This window comes from Falco rusticolus, chromosome 4 (assembly GCF_015220075.1).
Source record: "Falco rusticolus isolate bFalRus1 chromosome 4, bFalRus1.pri, whole genome shotgun sequence".
NCBI classification, from domain to species: domain Eukaryota; kingdom Metazoa; phylum Chordata; class Aves; order Falconiformes; family Falconidae; genus Falco; species Falco rusticolus.
The window spans coordinates 11,312,162-11,338,069 of NC_051190.1; the positions used below are offsets into that span (position 1 = coordinate 11,312,162).

Below are 25,908 nucleotides of genomic sequence, written 5' to 3' on the forward strand. Positions count from 1 at the left end.
TGCTATGCTGTGCCAAGAATGTGTTAGAATAAAACCTTCTGAACAGAAGGGAGAGATATAATGTCATCTTAGCCTTGATATGAAAGATCAGCCTTCATCTCCTAAAGCGTATCTCAAGGAGCAGTAACTAACACATTTACTTGCCTTCCCTTCAGAGCAGGTCTCTGCACAGCCTTGCTCGCGTGGTTCATCACTGTTGCAGCCTTGTACAAATGGTACTGGGATGACCCTAGCTCACAAAGAAGCGATAAGATAAAAGAACAGAGGGAGGCATTTTTTCTTACAGGGGTTTTAATGACATCCCAGTGTAACACGGACCAGCTCAGTTTCCTCCATGGGAAAGCTACATCAAATTATTTTGCGTTTCTTTAAAAAGACCAACACCACCCTACGCTGAGCCCATGAGCTGATGCACCTGGCCATACCATAGCACTCCTTTCACCTCCGCCTTTCCTAACTCACCGTGCCAAAGCAGCAGCCTTGCGTTCTGCCATACCAGCAAACAGAGCAGGGAGCAAAACAGACCCACTGGCAGAGCGCTGCAGTCAGGAGGGAGCAGAACTCACTTTCCAATCCTGCTCTCCTTCCCCTCAAGCTTGCTTTGTCGGTAACAGGAGGAGGGAAAGAAAAGCTCTCACACTCATTTCTCAGAGCTTATTTTGGGAACCGAGCAGCCAGACCCTTGGGATCAGAGCTAGTTCTTTGCATGGTACTGATCCTCTTCCAAGGCTTTCTTTAGCCTCCTGAAATGTCCTCCAAACCTTGCCCAGAACACGTAGGCTTACAAAGTTAACCGACTAGGAAAAGCAAAAAGGCATGTGCATGCCTGCTCTCTTCCCCAGATGCCGATCGCGCAGAGCTTGAAGCCTGTAGCTTGACTTCGGTCTTAAAGGTCTGCACGTCCGTAGCTGCACCCAAATGCTGTCCCCTAACAAACAGTCTGCCTCTCTGCAACCCTGACCTTGGTTATTGCCAATAACCCACCTCCGATTCCCAACCTAAAACACCAGAAACCATTTGCAGCTCGAGAAAAAGAGGTTCACTGCCCTTCTCCCTTAGCACTTCTTCAAGGCAGGCAGCAACCCCAGCAGAGCCAGCACCTTTATTCAAAACAGGCCCCAATTCTGATGAACGGGTAGCCAGCGTGGCCTCTCTTATCTTAATAAATTTATTATGTCCAATCTGTTTTAGCTTAGAAGGTAAACAACAACCTGCTCTGGCAGCACACCCACCTGCTGTCAGCAGAGAACCAAGCCTTTGCTCCTCACCACCAGCCCTAGCTGGGTTCGTTCATCCCCGGGAGCTGAGCGCAGCCAGACACAATCCAGCTCCCCAGGCTGTGACGGGGCTCGCCAGGCTGCCCACAGCAAGAGAAAAACAGTGTCACCCTGAGCAGACAAGTCTGTCAACGCACACCGAGTGCAAGCTGCTACGTGGGAAGGTGCCATCTCCACAGTTTGACCGTGACTGTACCAACATGAACAGCTCGAGCCTCTTGAAGAGGCTCATCGTTTACTCCAGGCTCTCACAGCACAACGATACTCCTTGTAAGCACCATTTTTTGAGTCCCAAAAGCCCAATTAGTGCTTGAACCTTTCCAAGCCCAGTCCTTCCCTTCAACAGCATCAGTCATTCAGATGTTATTAGTATACCCCCCTGGAAAACTGCACGTTCCTAAATGAAGCCACCAGGACAAGCTTGGATCCTTGTTCCCTGAATGGCAGCCACGCTCTGAAGTCCACAGGGGCTGCACACAGGCAGCTCAGTTATTGCCACAGAAACTGTCGCAGCCACCCAGACGTCCAGGGCAGAAGAGAAAGCGTCTGTGTCCTCAGAGAGGAAGGACTGCCCACATGCTTCAGCTGACTCAAGGTTTCGGAGAAAACACATGCTTCAGAGACTCCGTGAGTGCACGGAACAAGTCTGAACAGTTTAAGTACAGAGACTGAGAAATCTCCATCCTTGGATTTAATGGACAGTCAGTAATGACAGAGGCACAGGGTGACAAGAAGAGAGGGAGGGCCAACGTACCTGTTAGGGGCTGACCAGAGTAACTTTCCCAGGTAAAAAACACCTCCCTGACACATCACCACCACACTGGCCAAGCCTGTGCCATGATGCTGCTAATGAAACAGAATAATCCCGAGAGAAAGGAGCCAATAAAAACAATCTGGTGGTTTACATCCATGTTCTGGCAGGATTGTACGAGCAGGTCACCAAGAGAGGAGAGCAGTCACACTTTCCTTGCTGCTTGGAAGCCAAACAGCGTGGACCCAGCCCTTGGCCCAGGTGCAGGAAAATAAGCTGAAGGAGCCCACCACAGTCCTTCCAGAAATCAAGCCACACTGATGTTGTCTGTTGGTAACAGAGAGGCCACAGCAGGAACAGATATAGTGAAATATACTATTTTATTGCTGCACACATGCTTACACATTTCTTCTTAAATATAATGTTGCTCCGATAAATCTTACAATCTTCTTAATTCAGTAAGTGGCTAGTAGTAAACAAAAAGGACAGAGGCAACAGAACACAAGAAGGACACTGGCAACAGAAGAAAAATCAAAAGGTTTTTATTTCATGGCAAAATTATTTGCAGCAAGAATAAAGGGAATTCAAATCTAAGTTTTGACCTGGCTCATCTTAATTAGAGAGCTTGCCTGTACGCTGACCATCTGCTTACGCATGCTTTTTGATAGCCCTGTTTTGCCAAAAGGGATGGGGGTGGTGAAAGGACCCGCAGTAATTGGACAATCTGACGGGCCTCACAGATGTGACCACTAAGTGCACACAGACAGACTGGCATTTGCTCGGCAGCCCACGTGGAACTGCACTACCAGGGAGGCAGATCCAAAGGCCACACTGACCTTTCCTCCCACGTGTACAAGTGCAGCCTCACTTACTCCACGCTTAACGATGCAGGAATGGAATTATTCAAAAGCAACCATATGGAAAACACTTCCCAGCACTGCTGCCCCTCCTCTGCCTTCCTCCTGCTTTGCCCGCTACCAGTGTCCATTTGCTTTAGCAGCTGAGGCATCTGCAGAGAAAAGCATTAGCACATTCCTTGGTAATCCCGTTTCTGCATCTTGTTCAGTACAAGCAGAAGGCAAAGGCCATGTTCTGTTCTCTGGTGGCTCTCCACGCAAGCCTCGTGCAGGGCTGTCACAACCACTGCTGTGGAAAGCTGACTACTAAGATGTCAGATGCGGAATTTATGCCGGAGGAGCAAAGGGGATGTGATAAACTAAACACTCTGCTGAAGTTGCAGTATCATCTTCAGCCACACAGGGAGGAGAAACGCTGGGGAACTGAACCAGCTGGGTTAAGCTGCCGGTTTCTATAGCAGGCTTTCATGAGCCTGACACTCCACTGAGCAAGAAAACAGGCAGTTCTGCTTTCACCCTTCTTTCTCCAAAATATATGGAGCTTCATATTAAAACTTTCTCAATAGACTTTCCCCTCCCCAAGTTTACTGAGATGCCTTTACCAGGTCAAGTTGTGCTGGGCTCTTTGGTGGTCCTGTCAAAGCCACACTGAGCTTACAGATGGACATGGAGGTACATTCCACAAATCATACAACAAATGCACAGCTCTCCTCCGTGTCACCACCCCAAACAGAAGCAGTCTCGCTGCTCCCTGCTTCCATACAGCAACACACCCCTGCAGAGACACATCCTCTTCCCTCATCCTAATATGGCTGCAGAAAACAAACCACAGGAACTCCCTGCACTTCCTCGCAACCATTTTGAAACAGAAGAATTGAAGCAGGCCCTGCTTGACTAGCCCTGCTGCCACCATCCGCTGCCCCCGAGACTTGTTTTGAAAGAGACACCAGTTAAACACAGATGACAAAAATGCACAAGCATCCAGGGTTCAGTTTGTCAATGCACTTCATTCTTGCCCCCCAGCTCTGTCTCCAGCTTCTGTTAAATGCCAACTCCATCCTGACATGTGATCTTGTCAAAGTCCAGCTTCTCTCCAGAACAGCGGCCAAACTCCAGCGCCCTCTCCTCACCACAACCAAACCCAGCCTGCTTACTGCAACTGGTGCCCAAAGCCTGCCCACGTACCTGCAAACAGCTTCAACACACGCCTGATACAGGCAGATACTCTGAGCAGGGGCAGTGAGGCTGCAGTTCTCACATGGTGCGGGAGCATCAGTCTCTAACCAAGTGAGATCAGCACAGAAGAGAAACCCATCCTCCCAGCACATCCACACCCGAAGCAAGTGCCTGCCAAACGCTGGATCTCCAAACCCTTTCCTTATCCATGCGAAGCACCACCACCATTACAGAAAACAACACCCTGAAGCTGCGGGGGATCTATGCCCAGTTCCCACCTCAAACAATAAAAGCACACCTGACATGGATTAGTTCAAGCTCTTGCCTCACAAAGTGACCAAAATGACAATATGTGTTAGTAACGGCAGCCCGCTGCCTGTGCAAGATTCTCTGTGCTTCACCCAACGCCTCTTCTGCCTCCCAACTCACAGCACAGCAAAGTACACCCAGCCTGTGCCTTGGAGACCTGGACTCTCACAGCATGCCATTCTGGAGGCGACCAGCTCTGGGGGCAGCCAACTGGGCAAGACAAGCTTTATTGCAGGGGTATCACCCCCTGACTAGTGCCGAGGAGAAAGAACATCATTACCCTCATTAGGAGTCTAGGGAGACAACACGAGATAACGCGACCTACTGCAGAACACAGATTCAAAAACATTCATTAGTACAAACAGTGAATTTCCTGGAGAACAATGAAGCTAACAAGGCTCAAGGCTGAGGAAAGCCAGAAGGTTGACAAGCGGGACAGCTGCCCTGTGAGAGCCCCAAAAAGCCCCTTTTCCTTTCCAGAAAGATTTCCAATTATCCCCTCTTCCCTGACACACCAGCAAGTCACTTTTGCTCTACCACAATGGACAAAGAGAAAGGGAAAAGTGCTGTTTCCAAGAAGCTCTTTCCTTCCCCTTAGGAAGAAAAGGGTGCCATCTCTTTTTTTGTGCATTGAAAGCTACTGCTTTCTAAGAATGGAAGGACTCTGGTCTCTATTGTATTCCCAAAGCTGTTTGTTCAGAAAACAAAGCTTTTAAATTATGAGCACTTCAAAGCAATGAAAAGCTAGGGAAGACCTGGAAATCACTTTGGTTTTTTTCATCTAAGAACTAGAATAGCAGGTGAAGACAGTGCCTTCCACATAGCCTAGTACCCCTGTGTCCCTGTTAGGGAAGCACTGCCCACCTTTGCCAATCTTATAATGCTGACAGTGAAAGAAAAGACACCTCCCTTCCAATACACTTATTTGGAGAGTTTAACCCAGTTTTCTTCCTCTACTGGTGGCAATTCAATGGGTATCCCAGCATGAACCACTTTCAGAAACATGCTGTTGGGCAACAGAACAGGATGGATCCTAATACCAGGCAGTAGCAAGTCCCCCAGAAGAGCTCCCTTACCATCCCCCAACAGCGCGCAGTCTCCTGTCTGCACCGTGTTATACAAAGGAGCAGCTACTGATCTGGGCTGAGCTTTGGGAGCTACTTCTGAAAGGAGAAACTAAAACCAAAATAAAATCAAACACAAACCAGACATGCAAATGTCCAGACATAAATAAATTAAAAAGAAACCATGCCTGAGAGTGGATGGGAAGGACAAAAGAGGAGAAGAGAGACATTCAGAGACTCAGATGTTCTTGCACTCCAAGCCAACCCAGCAGGGTCTACGCAGGCTGCATATGACAGGCAGGGTTTGCACACATCAGCACTCAAGCCCTATACTGGCCAGGAGGTTTTCCAGAGCTTCAAGTTTCTGGTTGGCTTCCTCGATGGCACTGTAAGTCTGCACGTTGCTGGTGATGTGGAAGCGGATGTCATCAACCAGAGGAATGGAGTCAGTCTCCTGCCGTTCCTCCACAGCCTCCGCATTCTCCTTCACAGCAGCCACAAACTCCTCCAACTCCACCAGCTGGATGGGGTGGACAAGAGAACCATTAGGAAGACAAGATGACAGGTAAAGGGATGTAAAGGGTTGGGATAATGGGCTCAGCCACTGTTGAGACACTCCACAGCAGAAAAGGGAATGCTAAGGGTACATGGAGACCCGAATCTTCCTATGTCTCCTACAGATACTGCTTGGAGATGCATCCTGCCATTCATCCTAAGGAGGGAGCAATACCTCAGCAATATAATGGTCCCAACTGCTACGCAATCTGCACCTCACTAACTAAGCATCCACAGTTCTGGTATTGGAGCACACGGATATACACAGTGCTCCCTCCAGAAAGGCTCCCCAGCAGGAACCAGGAGACACTGCCAGACACTTTTGGGAAACATCTTGCAACAGGCAAGACAGCAGGTGCTTGTTCCCAGTTCAGAACCAGATGACTCTATCCCCACCACGGTGCTCAGCCCCACCACCAACAGCTGACCAGCAGATCACAGCAAGGCACCTGCTCTGTTCTGCGCCCAACCTGACAGAATCAGGTCACCCATGAATAATTTTGCATCAAGTTCCCCAGGAACATGTGGTGTGCTGAAGGGTGAGAGGCAGCTTCTGTCTGTCTATGCTACTCAACTGTGCCTGGGCGTTACGGGTTGCTGAGCCCTGCCAAAATCTCTCCCTGTTGCCATCATCAGTGCATGTCCACAAGATGCTGGCAGCTGCTGATGTTTGAACAGCTGGGGTGGCTCCATTTGTGCCAACACCCTTAAGAAGGCACATGGCCAATGCTAGGTCCGAGGACTCCCACTCAGGCTAGAGAAAGGGAACGCAAGGGGAACACACAAGCAAAGCCCCACCTTGCCCAATTACTACTTGGGATATTCAGCAACTTTCAAACCAAATGCCCTTCTCAGAAGCTAGAATCCAGGTGCATGCTGATGTGTCTATCATCCCCAAACTATAAACTGAACAAAGTAACAGCCCCAGAATCACTTCCTTTGCTGTTTTCACATGCCCAAAAGAATTTCACACTTTTCAAGCTGCAGGTGAAAACATTACATTCCCATGTGAACTATACAAGCCATTTATAAAGATCTATCTCAAGATAAAAACACCCCATAGGTTCCAGTTTATCCTCCCGTATGACAGCTTGCTCCATGAGTCCTGAAGCTTCAAGCTATAATCACTCAGGATAATACTTAAATGGAGCCCCATAAAGCAAATGCCAGTGTTAGATTCATTACTTCTGGCTGTTCAACAGCTGAATTTCCTCTGGGGAAACTCCTACTGTTAGATTTGTCATCCTGGAGGAGAGTAGAGATTACATTGATTTCTCCTTTCTATAGCACTAGGCCAGAAAGAACTCCCCCCAGCAAACACCAGAAAACATTTCCTACGCAGAGCTCCCCTGCACACCCATTGGGTTCTCCAGGCTGCAGCTGGTGTGTTCAGGTAACACCGTCGTTGCTCTGGGCACAATGGCTGAAAGCTCAGCGCAAGTCACATGCCCATGGCACTTGCAGAACTTTTTGGGCAGCTTTTTCACCCCACAGTCCACAGGGATGTGCTAGGCAGCCACCAGCATCTGGATTACTGCAGTGGCATCAGGTACTGCCACAGTCCTCAGCCTCTGCTCTAACTCACCATGTGATTTGTTACTTAACCGCTGCTCATTTTCAGGAAGCACATTAAACCAGAGTGGGCAGCCATGTGTTACAGACTGAAGTATAACCATTAAACCTGTTGTATCTATGACTCACTGTGCAGTTACAGTCACAGGCGCATGTGGTAAGCGCGGTGGGGAGTGTTTCTGCTACCTTCTCGATGATCTTTGCCATGTACTCTGTGCACTGGTCCTCCAGTCGGGTCAGCTGAAACAGCTTTGCAATCCTCCAGATGCTGACAATGTTATCTTCATCCAGGATCTGAGCCAAGGTCCGGCCACAAAGACGCTTGAGCCCAGGCAGCAGGTACATATCTGCCACGCACAGCACGTCATAGGCGTTTTCCGGGGACAGCTGGCAACGGAAAGTGGAGAATTACTGTCCAGTCCTACCCACTTCACTTGTCTTAGGCAAACTTACGCCTTCTCTTGTGTTTTAGCAGAGATTCCCTAAAGTGTCGTTTGGCCCGTTACCGGACAAGTGTTAACAGCACTATGGAGAAACAGGAGCTCAATCTTTCAGGGCTAAATCTTCCCCTCAGTTACCACAGATGAGTCTAAAATGCTGCAGAGGCAGCTTGCTCAGCACAAAGCAAGAAGTTTACCTTGCTACAGCTAACCCCGCCAGTAAGCACAAAGCAATGGGGAAACACTGAAGTGCAACTGAAGGCTGGCTGCTAAGGAATGATCAGCGGGGCGGTGGAAGGAGGTAGCTTTTACAAGAGGTAATGAAAGCCCTTCAAAGAGACAAATGGAACAGGCTGGTAGAACGCAGCACCTCGTCCCCACTAGGATTTTCCTCCCATTTTGTACTGCTGGACATTTTGGGAAGAACATGCAAAATTCCCTGAAGCTCCTTCCTCAAACTGGCTCTGCTAACTCAGCCAGCACAACCTCCCCGTACAGGGATACAACAAAGGACAGAAAATTCCACGCCAAATAAAACTGTAGGTGAGGCCCACCTAAGTGGGGAATAGACCCCACACATCAAATACTACTGGAGCTCTAACAGGCATTCAAACTAAACTGAATTCATGCACCAGATGCTCAAGCTCACACTGTTGTGGAACGGCCTTTAACATTTTCAGGCTCTTGAGCTAGAGAACCACCCTCCCATTTCGCTCTTGGGTACTTTTGTCCCTTGCAAGTGATCTGAGGATGAAAAAATGCTGTAGATAATGTTGGAGACACCACCTCCAGCTTCACTCAAGTCTCTCCCCCCTGGCTGGGCAAAACCTATTTTAGTCAGCCATCTGCGTCACTAACCTGGAACTAGAGCCTCTCGCTGCACAATTCTGTTCCTGCTAACGTGAATTGCAAAGACCACAGTTACCCACATCCGTTTGAACGGTGAATATGCAGGATGCAGCATACCCTGGCTGTGGAGGAGGCGAGATCACCTACATTTAGAGACCAAGCCATACTAGACCAAGGAATGGTAACTGGTGTGGTCCACTGCCCTCGTAACTGGTCAGCACCAAAAGCACAGCTGTCCACATCTACACATGTGGTTGCTCACCCTGACAACTGCAAGAGGCTGATTATTTCTTCCCCTACAGCTGTCCACACCAGTGTTTGGAGAGGCTGCTCACAGCAAATGTCCCAGTTGTATAACAACCTGCAACAGCTGTGCAGAAGGATACAAGTTGTATTAGGGGCACACCATGAGTGCTGTAGTGCCATACTGGTGTAACAGAGCTCTTGGGGTTATTAATCAAGTGCTGCTTTGTCCTTTCATAAGCTCTAGGGACCTCACAAGTTGGAGGCATTCGAGTCAGCAGTATTGGTGGCAGCAGCTCCCAACTGCTTGATCAAGGACAAATCCGGCAAACATTCCTCCAAAAGCTCCCATTGCGCCCACACAAGTATTTCGATCAGAAACTTCTCTCTCTGCCTGGAATCCTTTGTCCTCTGCACACACTCTAACCTCCAACTGCAAGTAGTCACTACTGTATGGACAGACACATAAATCCTTTGGAAAAAGAAACACTGAATTGGAAGTGCTGACACTTGGCTGGAGAAATCCAGGGCAGGAAAAACAGTCCACATTTAAGTGTGGAGCACGAGCTACATTCCTGCTCTCCTGACCATTTTTCCTGGTAGTTTTTCCTGATGGGTGAACTCTCTGCAGAAGCTCATATCCTGGCTGCTCAGTTTGAAATGCAACCTACGTACCATTCTACACAGAAAAGATACAAAAAAAGAGCCTTTCGGCTCCTACACATTGTTGTTGTTGTCCTGCTCCAAGTCCAGACAGGGCAGCTGAGACACCCCTTGGAAAGGGATGGCTGCTTGGGAAACACTTCCCGTGAGCCATCACAAGGAGGGCAGGCAGAGTGGAAAGGTGCAAGGGAACGGGGTCATGCTGCAGTGCGGTTACAAGGTCAGGAGGATCTTCACAACCCCAGCATGCTTCTTCCCCTCTCCACCCGCCCTTTCAACGCATGGCTGAGGAAAGAAGTGCAGACAAGTGAAGCATCTGCCCTCTGGCATACCAATGGCATTTCTGCCCTTGCTGCCTGATAAATACATCTCTCCCGACCGCACATTCCCCGCTGCTACCCGGAGGTGAACAGATCAGCAGAAACAAGGTCACAGCTGCCTGCATTCTCTGTATGTGGCACCTAACCCAGAGCACAAATACTGCTTGGGAGAAGTGACAGTGGCAGGTGCAGCAGCATCTCTGATCAGTGCCTTAATGCCAGAATGTGTTCTGGCATCTTGTAGCTAGACCTGCTGAAAGCATTTGCCACAAAACCGAAGCAGGAAGCTGCTTAAAGGCTGAGATTTGCTGCACCGTCCATTAGGCTGAAAACTAGGTGTGTTAGGGCCATTTTGTTACTGCTTGCAATACTGAGCACAGCAAGGTGTTGGTTCCCCAGTGGAATCTTTGCCCACCCCAGCAATAAATAACAGTGGAAATAATGACTTGCTGCAAATGGAAAAGTAGGCTATGATGCCAAGAGAAAATAAGCAGAATCTCTCAACCTTTCCACATCTCCAAATGTGTTCAATCTGCCATCTACTGGCAGCTGCTCACCTTATCCTTCCACAGAGCCCAAGAGGGAAATCTGCAAAATCCTGCATTTATCACACTAACATACAATATGCAACCTAATTTCCAAATTTTTATTACAGGGTGAAAGCCTAAGGATTTGCTTCCCAAATTTCATGCACATAAACTAGATTCATGCCCGGCTAACAACATGTCCCAGGTATGTGGGCTCCTGAGAAGCGAGGTAGCGGAGTAGGGCAGTGGGATTTAAGAAACCACATGCACAACAATTTCAGACGCTATGGGAAAACACTGCTGTGAACACCTCCAGAATTAAGCATCCCAGGAGGAAAGGCTCCATGGCTGGCCTCACCTCTGTATCGTCACTGTAGATGTAGTAGAGCACCCGAATGAAGATGTCTTCTGAGATGTTATGGAGAGTCACCACAGGGATGCTGGGCTGTGTCTGCAGCTCCTCACTCTCACTGAAATGGTCTTCAAGAAGGGCTTTGAAATAATCACTGCGACCACAGAAAAAAGCCTGGAGAGGGAAGAAAGACCAAAACACTAGCGTCCTTCTCACTGCACCGAACCAAACAGCACTACCAGCCAGCCATCAGAGCAGCTCAAAGGTATTTTGTAAGTTCAGACCCTGTAACTCTGACTCTCCCTATGTTTTGAAGCTGCATCTCCAACATTTTTCCATACCTTATTCCTATCCATGCCTACCCTCAGAACAAAAAAAACCCACCAATCTGTAAACTTAAGAGATTCAAAAGTAGCATGGCATTAGGGCAGGAGTTTGAATTGAAGGTTGGATCTCAAAATCCGTTCTTACTGCTGTTTCCTTGCAGATCGAATTCCCTTCTCTGGACACTGAACTCACAAGCCAGCAGCAGGAGATTTTGTAGCTGTGAATGCTGTAGCTGAATCCATAAATATATCCCCTCACCTCTGCAAGAAAGGCAGAGTTTTCTGTTTTGTTAAACGCTTTAAATATAGTTTCCAGCCGCAACAGGACTTTTGATGTCCCAGCTGATGAAGCAATGCTGCTTCTGCAGTGTATCCAGCACCGGATGAGTGGGGGAAGGCAGGTAGACTAGACCCATGGCAAGAAGGGAGAAGAATGAAGTATATAGCACAAGCACATACCTTATGACACAAAAAGTTGTAATCTGCCACTCGGAAACACACATCAGGACAACTGTTAAAGTTGTCAGTGCTGTCAAATGGCAACTCCCCAAAACCAACCTAGGAAAAGAAACCAGAAAACCCCACCTTTAAGATCCATGCTTTAATCATGCCTAGCGTCCCAAGTTTGGACTTCTTGGTCTTCCCAGAAGCAGTCACCCATCAATTCCCTCAGCACAGTGCAGAGCACCAAAAGATCATCTGAGCACAGAATTCAGCGTGAAGAAATCTTTGCACTCCTGATAGAGGTATTCCTGGCTCAAGTTACAGCTGCCTCCCTTATCCATGAAAACTCCCTGACCCTCCATACACCTCTAGAAAGCATTTCCGTGCCACCTAACAAGGCAGATAACCAAGAGGAGGCAAAGATTACTTCATGTACGGGGTATCATAAGCATACTAGAGCTTAGGACTAGCCCTTTACTGTGTAGATGTACAGGTGACATATAGATTACATAGATGTACACACCAGTTTGAAACGGTTTGGCTACAAGTACCACATCACTTCAATAATCCAACGTTTCTAAAGCATGTTTTAAATTTCTAATTTGAATTGCAGCCAAAGATAGTGTTGTTGCAGTATTAATACTCTAGCGAATTATTTTAACACCAACACACCTCCTCCCAGTCCTTCGTGCCAACAAAGACAGAGCACACACACACACACACAAAAAAAATCTGTTGGCGTTATGTTATTTTAAAGTGACACTTCCAAATATTTTCACTTTCACCTTGTCCGATATACAGGGCAACTAAACTGGAAAAAAAAAAAAGTTTACATTCACAGCCATGTAACCAAGACAATCTCTGAAAACAAGTTTCCCCTGCTTCTTGCTTTCCAAACATATGGCCCCGAGCTGCCTGGGCCAACGGGTTTATTACTGCTGTCTCTCACCCAGGAAAGTTACATCCCAGGTTTGCACCTGGGAAACCCCTGGGCTGGCTGTGATGATCAGTCTCCCAGTCACAGACCACCTAAGCACCATTTCCAACTCACCTGCCTCTATCCTAACAGAAAGCAACCGACTTTCAGCTTTACTGAGAGCTAGATGACTCCTCCCTCCCAAACGAAACAAAAGACACAGCCCGATGCATACACACTGGGTTGGTGCTCTCAGCCAAGCTCAATTCACATGCAGCGAGGTTTCTCTCACAAGACAGGTTCTAGGATGTGGCAAGGCACCAAGCTGGCAAAAGCTTATACCACCACTGAACATGGCAGTTTGGACCCATTTGCCAAGCTCTTTCCCTGTCCACAGCAACATCTGGCCGTTTCTGATTCCTAACCACAGGAGAGTAAGCCCAGTGACATTCAAATCGTACACATGCTGTCGCAGTAATGCTGCCTCCCCATAGCACCTCTCTCCAGTGAGCCTTTCCCCATCGGCAAACTCCTTGATGCAGAAGGGATGCAGCAATTCAAAGGACACTGCCCAATTGATCTATTACCTGCTTTTCATAGAGTATAATACAAAAGGCACCTCCAGCATGGAAGATGAGATCAAATCGTCCCATTTGTAGATTCCCCAGGCTGCTGTTTCGCTCTGTGTCTCATGTTTCAAGGCACTGAACAAACCTCAGTCTGGGGATCTGCATCCCACTCCCTGGTGCATCACATTACAAACACCAGTATCAGGCTAGCCAACTGCCTGCTCTGTTTGCCTTGCTGCTGTCTCCACGCCATGGGCCTCTACTAGTAATTCTGACATCACTTTCAAGGCTACAACTTTGCAGGCATATTACAGGTAAAAAAACCCACCACCTAGAAACAGGCTTTGATAAGACACCACTCCTTGCAGCACAAGAATTTTAACTGAGACAAACTCCACATCTCCTACATACATCCCTTCTTTGCTCCCCTTTCATTGTCCAAATGTAAATCTTTAAAAGGAATCCATCCCTCTGGAATGGACATGGGAATTTTATTTCTCTCAGAGTTTGTCTCCTGAATTACAACCTCCTCCAGGCTCAGTTTCCTGCTCCTAGCCTTGTCTGGTCGCTGCTCTGATGCTCAGTTTTACAAGGTCATTTCCATTTCCTACTACAAAAGCAGGTTCACATCTTTGTCTCTCCTATTCAGTGTGAAGTGGCTTTGCAGATTTTTCCATTTTACTCCCCTTTCAAGTCTCTACTACTTCTACTCTCCTCCCTTGTCACGCCTGAGGAATTTAATCTCCCTTTCAGGGTCTCCCTGAAGAAAACTGGCTCATTCCTCCCACCCCCCTCCCCATTCAGGCAACCTCCTTAGCATGCTTCTGTCCAGGCAAAGCAGTTACCAAAGTATGTTCCCCAGGAAGCACAACACAGTCCAGCCTGTGAGGTGCAAACATTCACAGTAACTCATTCACCATACAGAAATATTCTCAACACCTCTACAGCGTAAGACTGCTTGAACGTTGACAGGATCTTCCAGCTATCACATGTGGAGGACCATGTCTTTGCCGCCTGGATTTGCTATTAGCACTTAAATAGACATGCTGCTGGAGGCAAAAACATACTAAACAAATCAGTGGCAGCAATTTGTACCTCAGCCAGATTATCTCAGCAAGAAAACTGTAAATAAATTATAGCACAAAATACAGGGGTTAGCGATGCAAGACAAGATTACCAGCCCATAACCAGATATAAGTGGATTGGACAAAAAAAAAATAATAAATAATTGGAAGCATGTTGTAAATAGTTCAGTTAATCTGCCTCTGCCAAATGGGCACAGCAAAGGGCAGCAGTAACTGTCACGGACAACCACGCTACACAGGTGCAGAGACAGACAAGATGGAACCCATCTACTTGTTTCCAACTTCTTTCTATGCATTACAAGATTCAGCTTTATCCCAGAAGTGACAAATGGTCACATTTCTTTGCAGCCACACCAAGTGTCAATACAGATGGAGAGAACGGTTATTTATTTCATGGCAAACTGATCCTTTTAAGTCTGATTTCATCTTGGTTTGGAAAATAAGATTTTGGTTAAAAGATAATGAAAAACCAGCTACAAGGAAATGATGTACCTACAGTCTCATACACTGGAAGCCCTGGCATGTCTACCTCAACAACATCACCTGGCAGACACGAGATGAAGAGCTAGGCAGAGAGACAGTGGAAAGCCACATGTTTTTTGACAGTTGCTTGGCTTCTGATGGTATTTTACTTAAATCCGTCACACTAAATTTCATTGCGACAAACCAAAACAGCAGCTGTTGCAGTCAGAAAAATTCTGGGCGTTACTAGTTTAAAACAAAATAGAAACAATACTTTCAAAAACAAACACTGAATGAGAAAAGGTTTTCAAGTATAAGCAGGAATAAGGAACAAGATACTGAGATCATAAACATGTTTAAGAGTTCAAGGAATAGATAGTTCTCACTCTAAAAACTAATAATGAACCATGATTGGATATCAATTGTTAATTATTGTTTTAGCCATATAACACACTACTGAACTATGAAATTGGGATGCACAGAGTTTTCAGCAGCATTCAAGTATCAAAGACATAACATGAAAATTATTTGTCTATAGTGAAACAAAGTTGTATATAATACACAGCAGCTCAGAATGTCTCTTGCCAAATTTTGGAAATGCTGGCTTTTATCCAGAAGCCAAATACCTATTTTACTCTGCATAGGCTGGGAAAAGCATACGTTTCTCCCGAGAACACAGATGTTTGTACGCGACTATTCAGTTGTCCCTGATATTTCAGGTTACATACTTTGTATCCTATTCCTCGTATGGCATCAAACCCTGCAAGAAGGAGGATGTGCAGTTCCTCTGTCCCACAGCAAAGATGCCAAAGTCACAGAATTTAACAATTTGCAAACATTAGGATGATATATAACTGGCAATAGGGTGAAGAGCTTTTTTCATATATTCATTTTAAGTTAACAAAGAAAAAGACCTAGAGATCAAAAAACGGGAATCTTTGAGAATTTATCAGGCTTAAACAAAGCACTCAAATTTGTACATGGCATACAAATTCTTTAGTGAACAGGCACGGGCCGATGCCCTCTTTACTTTTACAGCCATAATAAGTCTAATGCTGCTGTAACTGCCTTTATTCTGATCTATGAACACTGCAAGAAAACAGCTCACAGAGGCATTCACAGTGCTGTCAGATGATTACATTATTCCAATTTTCTTACTTTCCTTCTAGCCCCTATTCTGCACGAAAGAATTAAAAGGAGAGTGTTTCTAACCCTAGAGAAGAAAAACCTAACCCAAAAGGAGCACGCCATCAAGGTCTAGGGACAAGCAATCAAATAGAAAGCATTCTTCTTATTTGAGAAGTGACTTAGGAATTTTTGTAAATCTCACTGTTTTGGGGCCCACGACCCTCTTTATAGTTCTTGCAGAGGTAAGTTTGGGGCTTACTTATAGCATCACCTCCCTTTAAACCCTACAAACATACAGAAAAGCATACTGAAAGCCACAAATAAATGCACAGTTAATTGGGGGAAGCAGGTTATGTAGGAAAGATTTCTGCATTGGTAGATGGAAACTTGATGGAGAGAAACTCTCTCTGTAAAGTGTTCAGTACTCAGAGAAGTATGTCTGCCAAAAGTCAGCAGAAAACATGCTGGCTTATTACAGGTAAGAAACCTTATCCATGCACAGACACACACACAAGCTCTTTGCACCAGGCAGGTCTATTTGGCAGGGGACAAAAAGAAAGAAGGCAATAAACTTTGCTACATCGCTCAGCCATTCAACCTCTGGGCACAGCAGCCACCTGAAATGAGTTCACGTTATTAAATTCAGTGGTTGGTCTGAGCGAGAGGAAAAAAAGGACAGACATAAAAGCAAAGTGAATCTACTGATACTACAGAAAACAACAGACGCAGGGAGAATGAAGACCACTAATATTTATCCTGTTCTCCTGCAACTGGGAGCAAAGATCTCCATATATGAGCCTAACTAATAATACTGATGGTATTTTAACATAGCTATCATCAACCTGTGGGCTATTTCTAAGGGTTAACAAGACGTAGTTATGAAAAGCAAATCTATTGTCAGTCAAGTTACATTCACTTCAGAGGGGCTTGCATTTCTGCTGGAAATATTTTCAGAGTTTGAAAGCACCTCTCCACTGCAGGGTGTCAGCTCCTAGTAAGCAAGCCCAGCAAGCCACCTTCCATCTATGTGTCTCTTCGGGTAACAACGCCTGCTGATAAAACAGTTCTGATACTCAAGAAGGATGGCAGAGAGGAGGAAAAAGAGCTGGGGACCACCTCTTGTCCCATTGTAGTCAATGGGGAAATCCCCACCAACCACATGGCAAGGGTTTTGTTTACCAAGAAACCTGCTGGGGTAAAAATCCAAGGGAAAGGACCAGCATCGACAGCCTCATTAAACAATCCTACAGCATTGCCAAGCAATAAAAGGTTTCAGTATTTGGAGCACCACCAAAGCAAGCACTAAACTCAAATGGAGAGAATGCAACAGAACACATATCACAGCCCCACAGAGACCAGAAGTAGTATAATTGCTCCCTACCCGCAGTTCAGCTGGCAGGGCGCAGTCTGCTAGAAGAGCCAGATCTTCCTGCAGCCGGCAGTTACCTGTGGGCTCAATCGTCAGCACTTTCACACAGGTCCCTGGCTTGGAAGAGACTGGAAGAAGCAAAAAAAAAAAAAAAAAAAAAACAACAAAAGAGCAGAGATGCCTAAATTCCTCTACAAACATTCTCTCCCATTTAAAGAAAAGACAGACATTCCAGAAAAAGTATTACTGCTGTTCAGCTTTTACCGCAAAACACACGTGATTCTTCTATGTAAACATGCATACAGCACTCCTCAGTACAACTGGTGAGAAGGGCTGGAAGTGGATGCATATATTGCAGTCTCTGCTCCAACCTCCGCTTAATTCCTTGTGCTGGACTATCAACTGTGGCACACAAAATTGCCACAGGTATATTTCAGGCCCAGCTCGCTCTCTGCAATCCGTGTCATCAATTACAGTTGAGGACCATTGATCAGGCTGCCCCTGATCCCTGCAGAAGCCACTCATACGATGCCTTCCCCAGCTGCCACCCCTGCCACTGACAGTGTGACCTAAAGTGAAGCCCATACCAGGAAATATTTAGTTAAAATAAAACTGCTTCCCCGCCTCTCTGCTCTGTCACATGCTCTCATGGGTCCCATCTCAGCTGTGGCATCCTAACTTCACTCCAGGGAACACAAGGATTTATTCTTGTTTAGGTAGTAAGTTCTGTGCACCCAAGCCTGTTCTCTACTTTCTACCTATAGATCCTCAAAGCGCAAAGATCCCCAGAACACCTGGACTCCTGAGTGTGCCTGTTCTTTGCAAACATTAAATAAGCATCACTGCCACCAAAGAGATCAAATAAACCATACAGAGACAGCACTTCATTTGCCTTTTTCAGACCTAGTGTGTCTCCCTGTCTTGCCCTACCAGCCTACACAATTAAACAGCCTAATAAAGGGGAAGCAAACTACACAATCATACTTTTGCGGTCTTGCTATGACCAAAGCTGCTGTGGAGCTCATTGAAGCCAACCCTGCCAACTTCGAATGAGCAGCAGCCCAAAGTATGCCCAGCTATTGTATTACAACACCGCTATTTTCAGCTCGGCATGAAAATGGGGTGAAGACTGCAGCATGTAAGATATTCAACAGTCTCTGACACATAGGGAACACGTGAAAAAACATGGAGCACCGCTGGAAAATGCCAGGTTGTGGTGATGAAGGCTTGAGATGCTGTTGGGAGCCAGGGAGATGCAGAGTTAACTCTCAAGGACAAAAGAGTTAAGTGGCCCCACAGCTGAAGCATTCAGAAGAATTTCTGACAGGCATGATTCACCACATTAAGACTCCTCACAGGTGAATCACGCCACCTTGAGACCTCATTTTTTCTGACATTTTGTGCAGCATTACATGAGCTCCATCAGATGACTCCGCTGGGCCGTGGGCAGAACAAGACCACGACGTGCCACAGAAGATGTTCTCCACCCCCTCCTCCACATGACTGCTGCACCCTTCCGATATGCCAGCACTGTACCTCAGATAGGCTGAATATCCCAGAAAGATACTGGGAAGGGAACAATAATTGACCAATACAAGACAGTCAGGTATCAACATTGCTACACATGGAACTACACCAGCAAGGAGACAGGCTGCTCTATCAGCACTAAACGCTACCTTCAGCTAGATGACTTGAGGGTACATAAGCCAAGAGGAGACCTGGCACCAACACAAACAAGACTGAGTGCATTTTCTTAAAAAGCCCTGTCCACTTACAGACCAGCATGAGAGAAGGAAATTTCTCACTGTGCAATTAGAAATTCTTTATGGCAGAGGGAATCATTTATATTTGTGTAATGCCTATTGTAACAGTTGCCAAATCAGTCAGGCTCTGTAAGTGCTAATGGACCCAGCAAGTTTTAAGCAGTAGTCAAGAGAAAGGGTTTCTCTCTTGGGATCTACAAAGCATCTGTGCATTTTCACACTGACATGAAAGAGCAGTGATTTGTCTGAGAAGCAAATCTATCATGAGACATTTCAGACACTGCATCTCTCAAAACCAAAAGCACAGCATCTGGTATCACAAGCAACTCTCTCCTAACAGTAACAACAAAAATCAAAGTGACGGAACAGGAATAAGCTGTTGGCTGCAAGGAAGCAGCAGGGACAATTGCTTTCTTGCGAGATGTAGGAATGAAGGGTTTTTTGAAAACAGCAACATAAAAAATGCAAGTAGCTGCAGGGAATAACCCAACTACATTTGAGAACGGAAGATTTTGTCTTCCTTCCCCATCTAGCTCAGTTGTATAACACTGAACATCACCTACGAATTTATCAGCTGCCTTTGTTTTACACTCAGTATTTCTTTGTAGTCTTTTCTTTCAATTGAGCTAATGCACCACAAAAAATGAGAGCCACAAACCCCCCAAACCTTTCCAAAATGATGCCACACTGATATCTGCCTTGTACATCCTCCTCCCAATGCCATGCCTAGCTAGAACCACAGATTCTGTACATCCAGTGCCTCCACTACAACAGCAAACATCACAAACCTTGCTCTCAAATTTTTCCCCCTAAAACTTGCAGAAATAACTGCAGAACATTTACTGTCAAATATCTCCACTTCTAAAGGAAGGATTACTGCTTAATCTGGACAAACCCTGTCTGAGCTCTTCCAAACACTGCAACAGTTTTTTCTTGTTACAGTCACAATACACACGTGGTGAAAATAAGCAAGCGTTCACACTGAAGTCCTTCTCAGGTGCAACAGAAGGCGCTGGGTCATCCTCTTCAGGGTTTTCCTAAACTACTGTCTGAGCATGCCAAGATACTAAGTGCTTTTGAAATGCTGATTAACTCTAGATAATGAGATTGCAGAGACTGCAATTATCCACTGGTGCTGCACAGGCTTGAGTTTATGTTGTTTCATTAGGCACATTTCAGCTTCATAATCCTGATGCAAGACGTGACCCTGCTCTGCAGACCTGAATCAGATGTCTATTCCACGGAAAGCACTTTGAAAAAGCAGAGATTCTGAATGCACTAGAAGGAACAATAATGCTTCGTCAAGTGCCAGACATGATGTTTTCTAAAATCTTTCCCAATTTTTAACTTATATAATTATTATATATATTAATTTCTGGAGAATCAAGTTTTCCCGGCTTCAACATGAGATCTGATATGAGAAACTACCTTCTAACAGACCTATCAGCAGTTCTGTCTATTCACGTAAATCCATACTGTCATAAAAAAGAATCAAGCCTAGTACTTCTATCAGTGCTTTACACCACCCATTGATTATTTCTTCTGTCAGGCCTTAGAAATGAACAACCGTTCCCTCCCAAAGAACACAGACATTAAATTCTTTGTCTGGTGCCATCCAGGAAGTCTGCATCACATCTCCAAGTGGAACTTCTATCTGAAACTCCCAACCCAACATGAAATGTTACTTCACCATTTTCCACTTTTAAACCCCACCAAGCAGTCAGCTTTTTTGTAGTTTGCAAATTTAAACACTGGAGTTCATGATCCTTAAGCTGCCAGTGACATACTACGCAACAGCTTCGGACAGCTATCAAGCTATAATGTCCTCCCACCACCTAATACGAGATTTCAACTTCACGTATTCAGATGGAATGGCCACCTCCAGGGTCTCAGCTAGACCCTGGGAGAAAAAGATAAAAAGGAAAAAATGGGGGGGGGGGGGGGGCAAGAATAGATGTCCGCATCTCATTGGATTACTCTGATATCAAAAGATGCCACAAGATAATTTTGTTACCTGACTTTCTGAGTAGTTTTTATTTTCTACTCATGGTATTCACCACCACTCCCCTTTTCTACCACTTAAACTGGTATCTTACATTATTTGCAGCAAAAAAACCAAAGAAACGCATTTCTAATCTCTTCAGATGCATGTTTACATTTGTATTTACACAGCTGAGGTAAGACATGATACAGCTTCCGTAAGGACTCGCACCCTGGTCTATATGGGAACAGTGGTACCATGGTAAACTTGCACCCCACCACCAGCACACACTTACACATGCCCAAGGGAAGACATACACATGGTAGTATCTTCCATGTGATTTGTAGATAAGGAATTTCTTGAGCCAGGAGTATTGTCTCTATCTGTCAAGCCCTGCAACTTCAGGAGGCTGAATAATCAGAACTCGTAAATCAAGAGAGAAAGGTAGAATAGCTACACCCTTACCTCTTAGATCAACAAAGATGCTCTTGATTTAAAAGCTACAGACTAGATTCTGTTCTCAAACCAAAATTAACTTGACTGAAATAAAGGAGTTAACTCAGCGCATGAAACGCGAGTCAGATGTTTTCAGCCTGAAGGTTTTGTCACCAGGTAATTTTTTTTTCCCACTTAATGACTAACACAGCTTTGCCCTACTTGTGCTGTTTTGATTCTTCTTCATATGTCCATTAGCTTGAACTAAGAAGATGAACGATAAACTCCAACTGTTGGTTTTCATGCAATAAGCTGATGTCATGATTAGATCACAAGCTCTTTGGATAACAAAAAGCCCTTAAATAGAGGATTGCATCATTTAAGGTTTGGCACATACATTTGTTATAAATACACGCATGCTTTCAGAAATACTTTTCTGCTTTTAAGAAAGTGTTATGCCTCACTCTGCATCCATTTCAGGCCAATTATCAAACATTTTACTTTGGTTAGGGGTCAGATAAATGCAGAAAAGGACTTTTAATTGGACATATTTTACTTCCCCACGGATTTAAACAAGCTCTCTGCTGAAAGGCAATTCCAAATATACCCCACAGTCCTCCAGCGAATGTCTGGCAACCACAGCAAAATCCTGCTGCCATGGCTGCTCTACTATAATGAAAACATTCAAAATAAATTATAAACATGCATGGGTCAGAAACCACTACAGCTGCCCTACAGAGAGCCCATGACTGAAAACTCATGCAAACAGGGGAATTCCACAACAGAATCATTTTCTGGAAGTCCCAAGGGTATAATCAAATATCGGTCATCACACTTTCCTCTTTCTCCCTGAAACAGCACATAGGCACAGCAGAGAAAACAGCAAGTAAAATGCTTACCAAATTCATAGACTTTTTTACATTTGGTCTCCAAATCATCTATGAGGTCCTGCAGCCGACACTGCTTGGCTAGCCTCTTGCAATCATTTACATATTCTACGTCGATATCAAGACGACCTGCCAAGAAGAAATGCAGACTGCTCTTTTAATACATACCACTTAATGGTAAAAATGTCAAAAATTAAGCCCTGAAGACTTGATGGCACAAAAATTCAGTAGACACACTTCCTCACTTTTTAGCATCCAGTTACAACTCAGTCCAAGAAGCTAAGACTTGGTAGCCCACGACCCACCACTTCCATGAATCTCCCTTTGGCATCTAATTCACATTCCTACTTTCCAGTGCCTACCCTAATAGCTTCATTCAAGAGGCGAAAGACTGAACAGGCTTACACAAAATTCCCCTCAGAAAAGGAAAAATAGCAGGGCAACAGCAGCATGCCTGATGGCCACCACTGGCTACCTGGCTCTGGGTAAGAAAAGATTTTAGGCTCACAAGCTGTCATCCCAGAATCTTTTAACATCACTGAAAGCGTGGCAAGGAGTTTCTGAAAACACTGGAGTGGGGAAGGAGAGCCTCGAAGATAAATTACTTTCTGGCACCACCTCCTGGCCTAAAACAGTTCAGCACTTAGCATGCCTCCAATATACAATTTGGCATTTTCACAGAAGGTTTAGGATCAACTTCTGTTCAGAAAAAAATAATACAAAGTAGTCAAAGCATTCAGCGCACAGTACTCAGTCTGCCAGACTGAAGGTGACCTGTGGGGAAACCTGGCTTTTCACCACCTCAGGGGATTTCTACCCCAGACAACAGATTTACCTTCCTAAAGGTAAAAATACTTTCTCCACATCCATCCAACCAATCAACCTTTTTTTTAAAATTGGCTGTATAGTTATTGGCAGGACAACAACCGGCAAAAGGTACAAAAAACTTGGAAGAGCTGGGGATTGCTCACATTCTCCCGTTCCGCCAGCAGAGAGGATGTGTTGGCAACTCATGCATCCAAACACGGCTGCCTGCAAGCCTGTGCCACCCAAACAGTGCTATGGCAGAGGCACAGACAGCTGCCCACCAGATGTGGATCCATACACTAGACAGTAAGTCACCTACCTGTGTATAGATATTGCAGAAGAGAGCCAAAGGCTGCTGGATTAATCTAAAATAAAACATGAGAAAGTTACCTTTAGAATTCCCAGAAACTTAATAACAAACTTAAAACTTGCCTGGATACAAACACGATCCCCGATAAGTCAAAAAAACCCCACCACTCAATAGCAGCTCACACACTGCACCTAACTTTCCGCTCCTTGCATAACTAACGCTGCCACTCCACCTGGCTTACACAGCTCTATCAACAGGTGGTACTAATTCATGTGCCTACGGGGACAGGACCTGACTAACGGAGGTGCTCCAAAGACACAGCTGTAATACAGGCTCTGTAAAATCCAGTCTTCCAGTGGTTGCAAACATTTCCAACTCTTCTTAATTTGAGAGGAAAGACGTGTTCTTGTACAAAGAGAAAAGAGAGACATTAAGCAATGTCCTGTGAAACTGGAAGTATGTCACAAGAGGTTTTGCACAGCCACAATCAAGCTGTAGAAACGCATGCCAGAGTATTGGTGATTAATGGATGGAATGCACTTATGGCCTATTTAGTTCTTGCTGCAAAGGCAACAAAAAGGACTCAATTAGTGCCAATTATGGAGGTGATGTCTTCACCACAGACCACCTGTCCACCAGGAATTAGACAGACTCAACTTATCCCACAGAGGAATCACGACGCAGCTGGCAGATGGGAACCTGCTGCTGCCATTAATTCAGATACGTTTGAGCCCACAGCAGAGGGAACAAAGGGTAAGTACACGGTCTACAGCCTTTTGTTATCTGAGTAAGATGCTATTTTTTCTGCATAAAATGCCTCCACAAGCCCATCCCCTTGACTAAGGTTATTCTGAGCTCCAGAAGCTATTCACTGTGGAAGTTAACCCTCAAACTGTCCTTCCTACTCACTTTTCTCACCCAGTCGAAACACGGGGGGAAAAAAAAGAAAAAGAAAAAAAAAAAAAAAAAAAAGAAAGAGCTGAGCTGGACGCATAGCCTTGCTCACCAGTGGATGCTTCAACACGATCATGTTCTTCCCCTTCCATTTGGTCTCAAACATTTCCGCAAAGTAGGCGCTGCGAGCGCTGAGAATGCAGCGGTGGGCACAGAAGGATTTGCCATGGACAATGAAAACTATGTCGCTTTGGTAACCCTGCTCCAGCAACCTGTAAGGAACAAAGAGAGGGGAAATTCATTGCAGAATGAGAAAGGAAAGAATTGAGTAAAGCTAGTGGGGGACATGGTACAATTAGGTCTAAATGAACAAATACCTCTGGACATTGCAGTCTCTCCCTGCCCAGTCAGAAGGCCAGCACGGGGGCTGGTACTTCACATACTAGACTGGGATCTCTCACTCCCTCCAATGACTCAAAGAAGTTTCCTTAGTGCAAGAGGGAGGCTGGAGAATGAAACCTTCCTGCCTCAGGTGAACACCTGAACACACAGAACAGATTTTAAAGTGGAACTAGTTGCGCCCAAACACGTCTCTAAAGGTTAATCCTGGTTTTAAATTGTCATTGAGAAAAAGCCCTGCAGAAGCACACACTTTCAAAAATAATTACCCCACTACAAAGTAAGATGCAACTTCCCTGCTCTTCAGGCACTGCCAGTATGCACACTTTAACTGTGCAGCAAATAGGACAGGGCTTGACGTCACCCACCCTCAGAAGAAGGAAGGATGTTACAGGCAAGAAATACAGACAATTACCACATCAGAGATGAAGCCTTGTTTATCACTGCACGCCCATACCCTCATTATTTAAAAAGGTAAAAAACAAGATAGCTAAGTCCAGAGTTTACAGCAACCATCACCAGTGCTTCCTAATGCCCATCACCCCTTGTGTATATATCCTCACAAACATCTCCAAGAGGTCAAATGAGGCAGACATCAGGCATCATACTCCTTCTAGAGCAGGACTGGTGCACAGAAAGGTGTGGGGTCACACAAGGAGATGATGACAGAGCAGGGTCTTGAATGCTGATCTCCATCTCCTGCCACTAGAACATCCCTCCTACTAGTGTCTAGCCCAAAACAAAATGGAAGCAGTTAGGTGTTTATTTTTTGCACCCCTACTGTTGCCCTTTGTATCAATTTTAACACAAGGTCTGTTTGGAATGAGAAGCAGAAAACAGCACCTTTTAGTTTTCATGTGAGCTCAACCCTGCGTCATCTGAGCCACAAACTCCGCAGGGGAGTAACAAATCGCCCTGCAAAATTCTACTTCCCTGAAAGGCAGAACCTGATTTTACTCAAATGAGTTTACTCCCTCCCCTCTCTCCCCACAGCTTCAGAAATTAGGACTCTGTAGTAGTGGGAAGATTGTCAGATATTTCTAGGACTTATTTGCTCTCCAAATTTGAAGATACAGGTGCTGAAACCTTGTTGGTTTGGTTTTAAGTCAGTCCAATGGGAGAAAAAAAAAAACAACAAAAAGAGAAAACCCTCCAAAAAACCACCAACACCAAGTCTC

At 45.4% G+C, this 25,908-nt stretch overlaps 1 protein-coding gene across 2 annotated transcripts in view; it reads right to left on the reverse strand.

Moving 5' to 3' along the window:
• Positions 1 to 2,389: 2,389 nt before the first annotated feature.
• The window catches only part of ABTB1 (ankyrin repeat and BTB domain containing 1), a 28,562-nt gene continuing 5,043 nt past the window's right edge, over positions 2,390 to 25,908 (reverse strand). Inside the window, exons 1-9 of one of the 2 annotated variants that reach the window (XM_037384187.1) lie at positions 24,709 to 25,116; positions 24,444 to 24,603; positions 23,447 to 23,492; positions 22,333 to 22,449; positions 17,267 to 17,382; positions 11,741 to 11,839; positions 10,962 to 11,129; positions 7,748 to 7,948; positions 2,390 to 5,954 (exon numbers count right to left, since the gene is read on the reverse strand). In XM_037384187.1, the coding sequence (XP_037240084.1) occupies positions 5,748 to 5,954; positions 7,748 to 7,948; positions 10,962 to 11,129; positions 11,741 to 11,839; positions 17,267 to 17,382; positions 22,333 to 22,449; positions 23,447 to 23,492; positions 24,444 to 24,497 (1,008 nt within the window). In that variant the 5' untranslated portion in view covers positions 24,498 to 24,603; positions 24,709 to 25,116 and the 3' untranslated portion in view covers positions 2,390 to 5,747. Of the gene's footprint in view, positions 5,955 to 7,747; positions 7,949 to 10,961; positions 11,130 to 11,740; positions 11,840 to 17,266; positions 17,383 to 22,332; positions 22,450 to 23,446; positions 23,493 to 24,443; positions 24,604 to 24,708; positions 25,117 to 25,908 lie in introns of those variants that run through there. The other variant, XM_037384186.1, reaches the window with a different exon arrangement.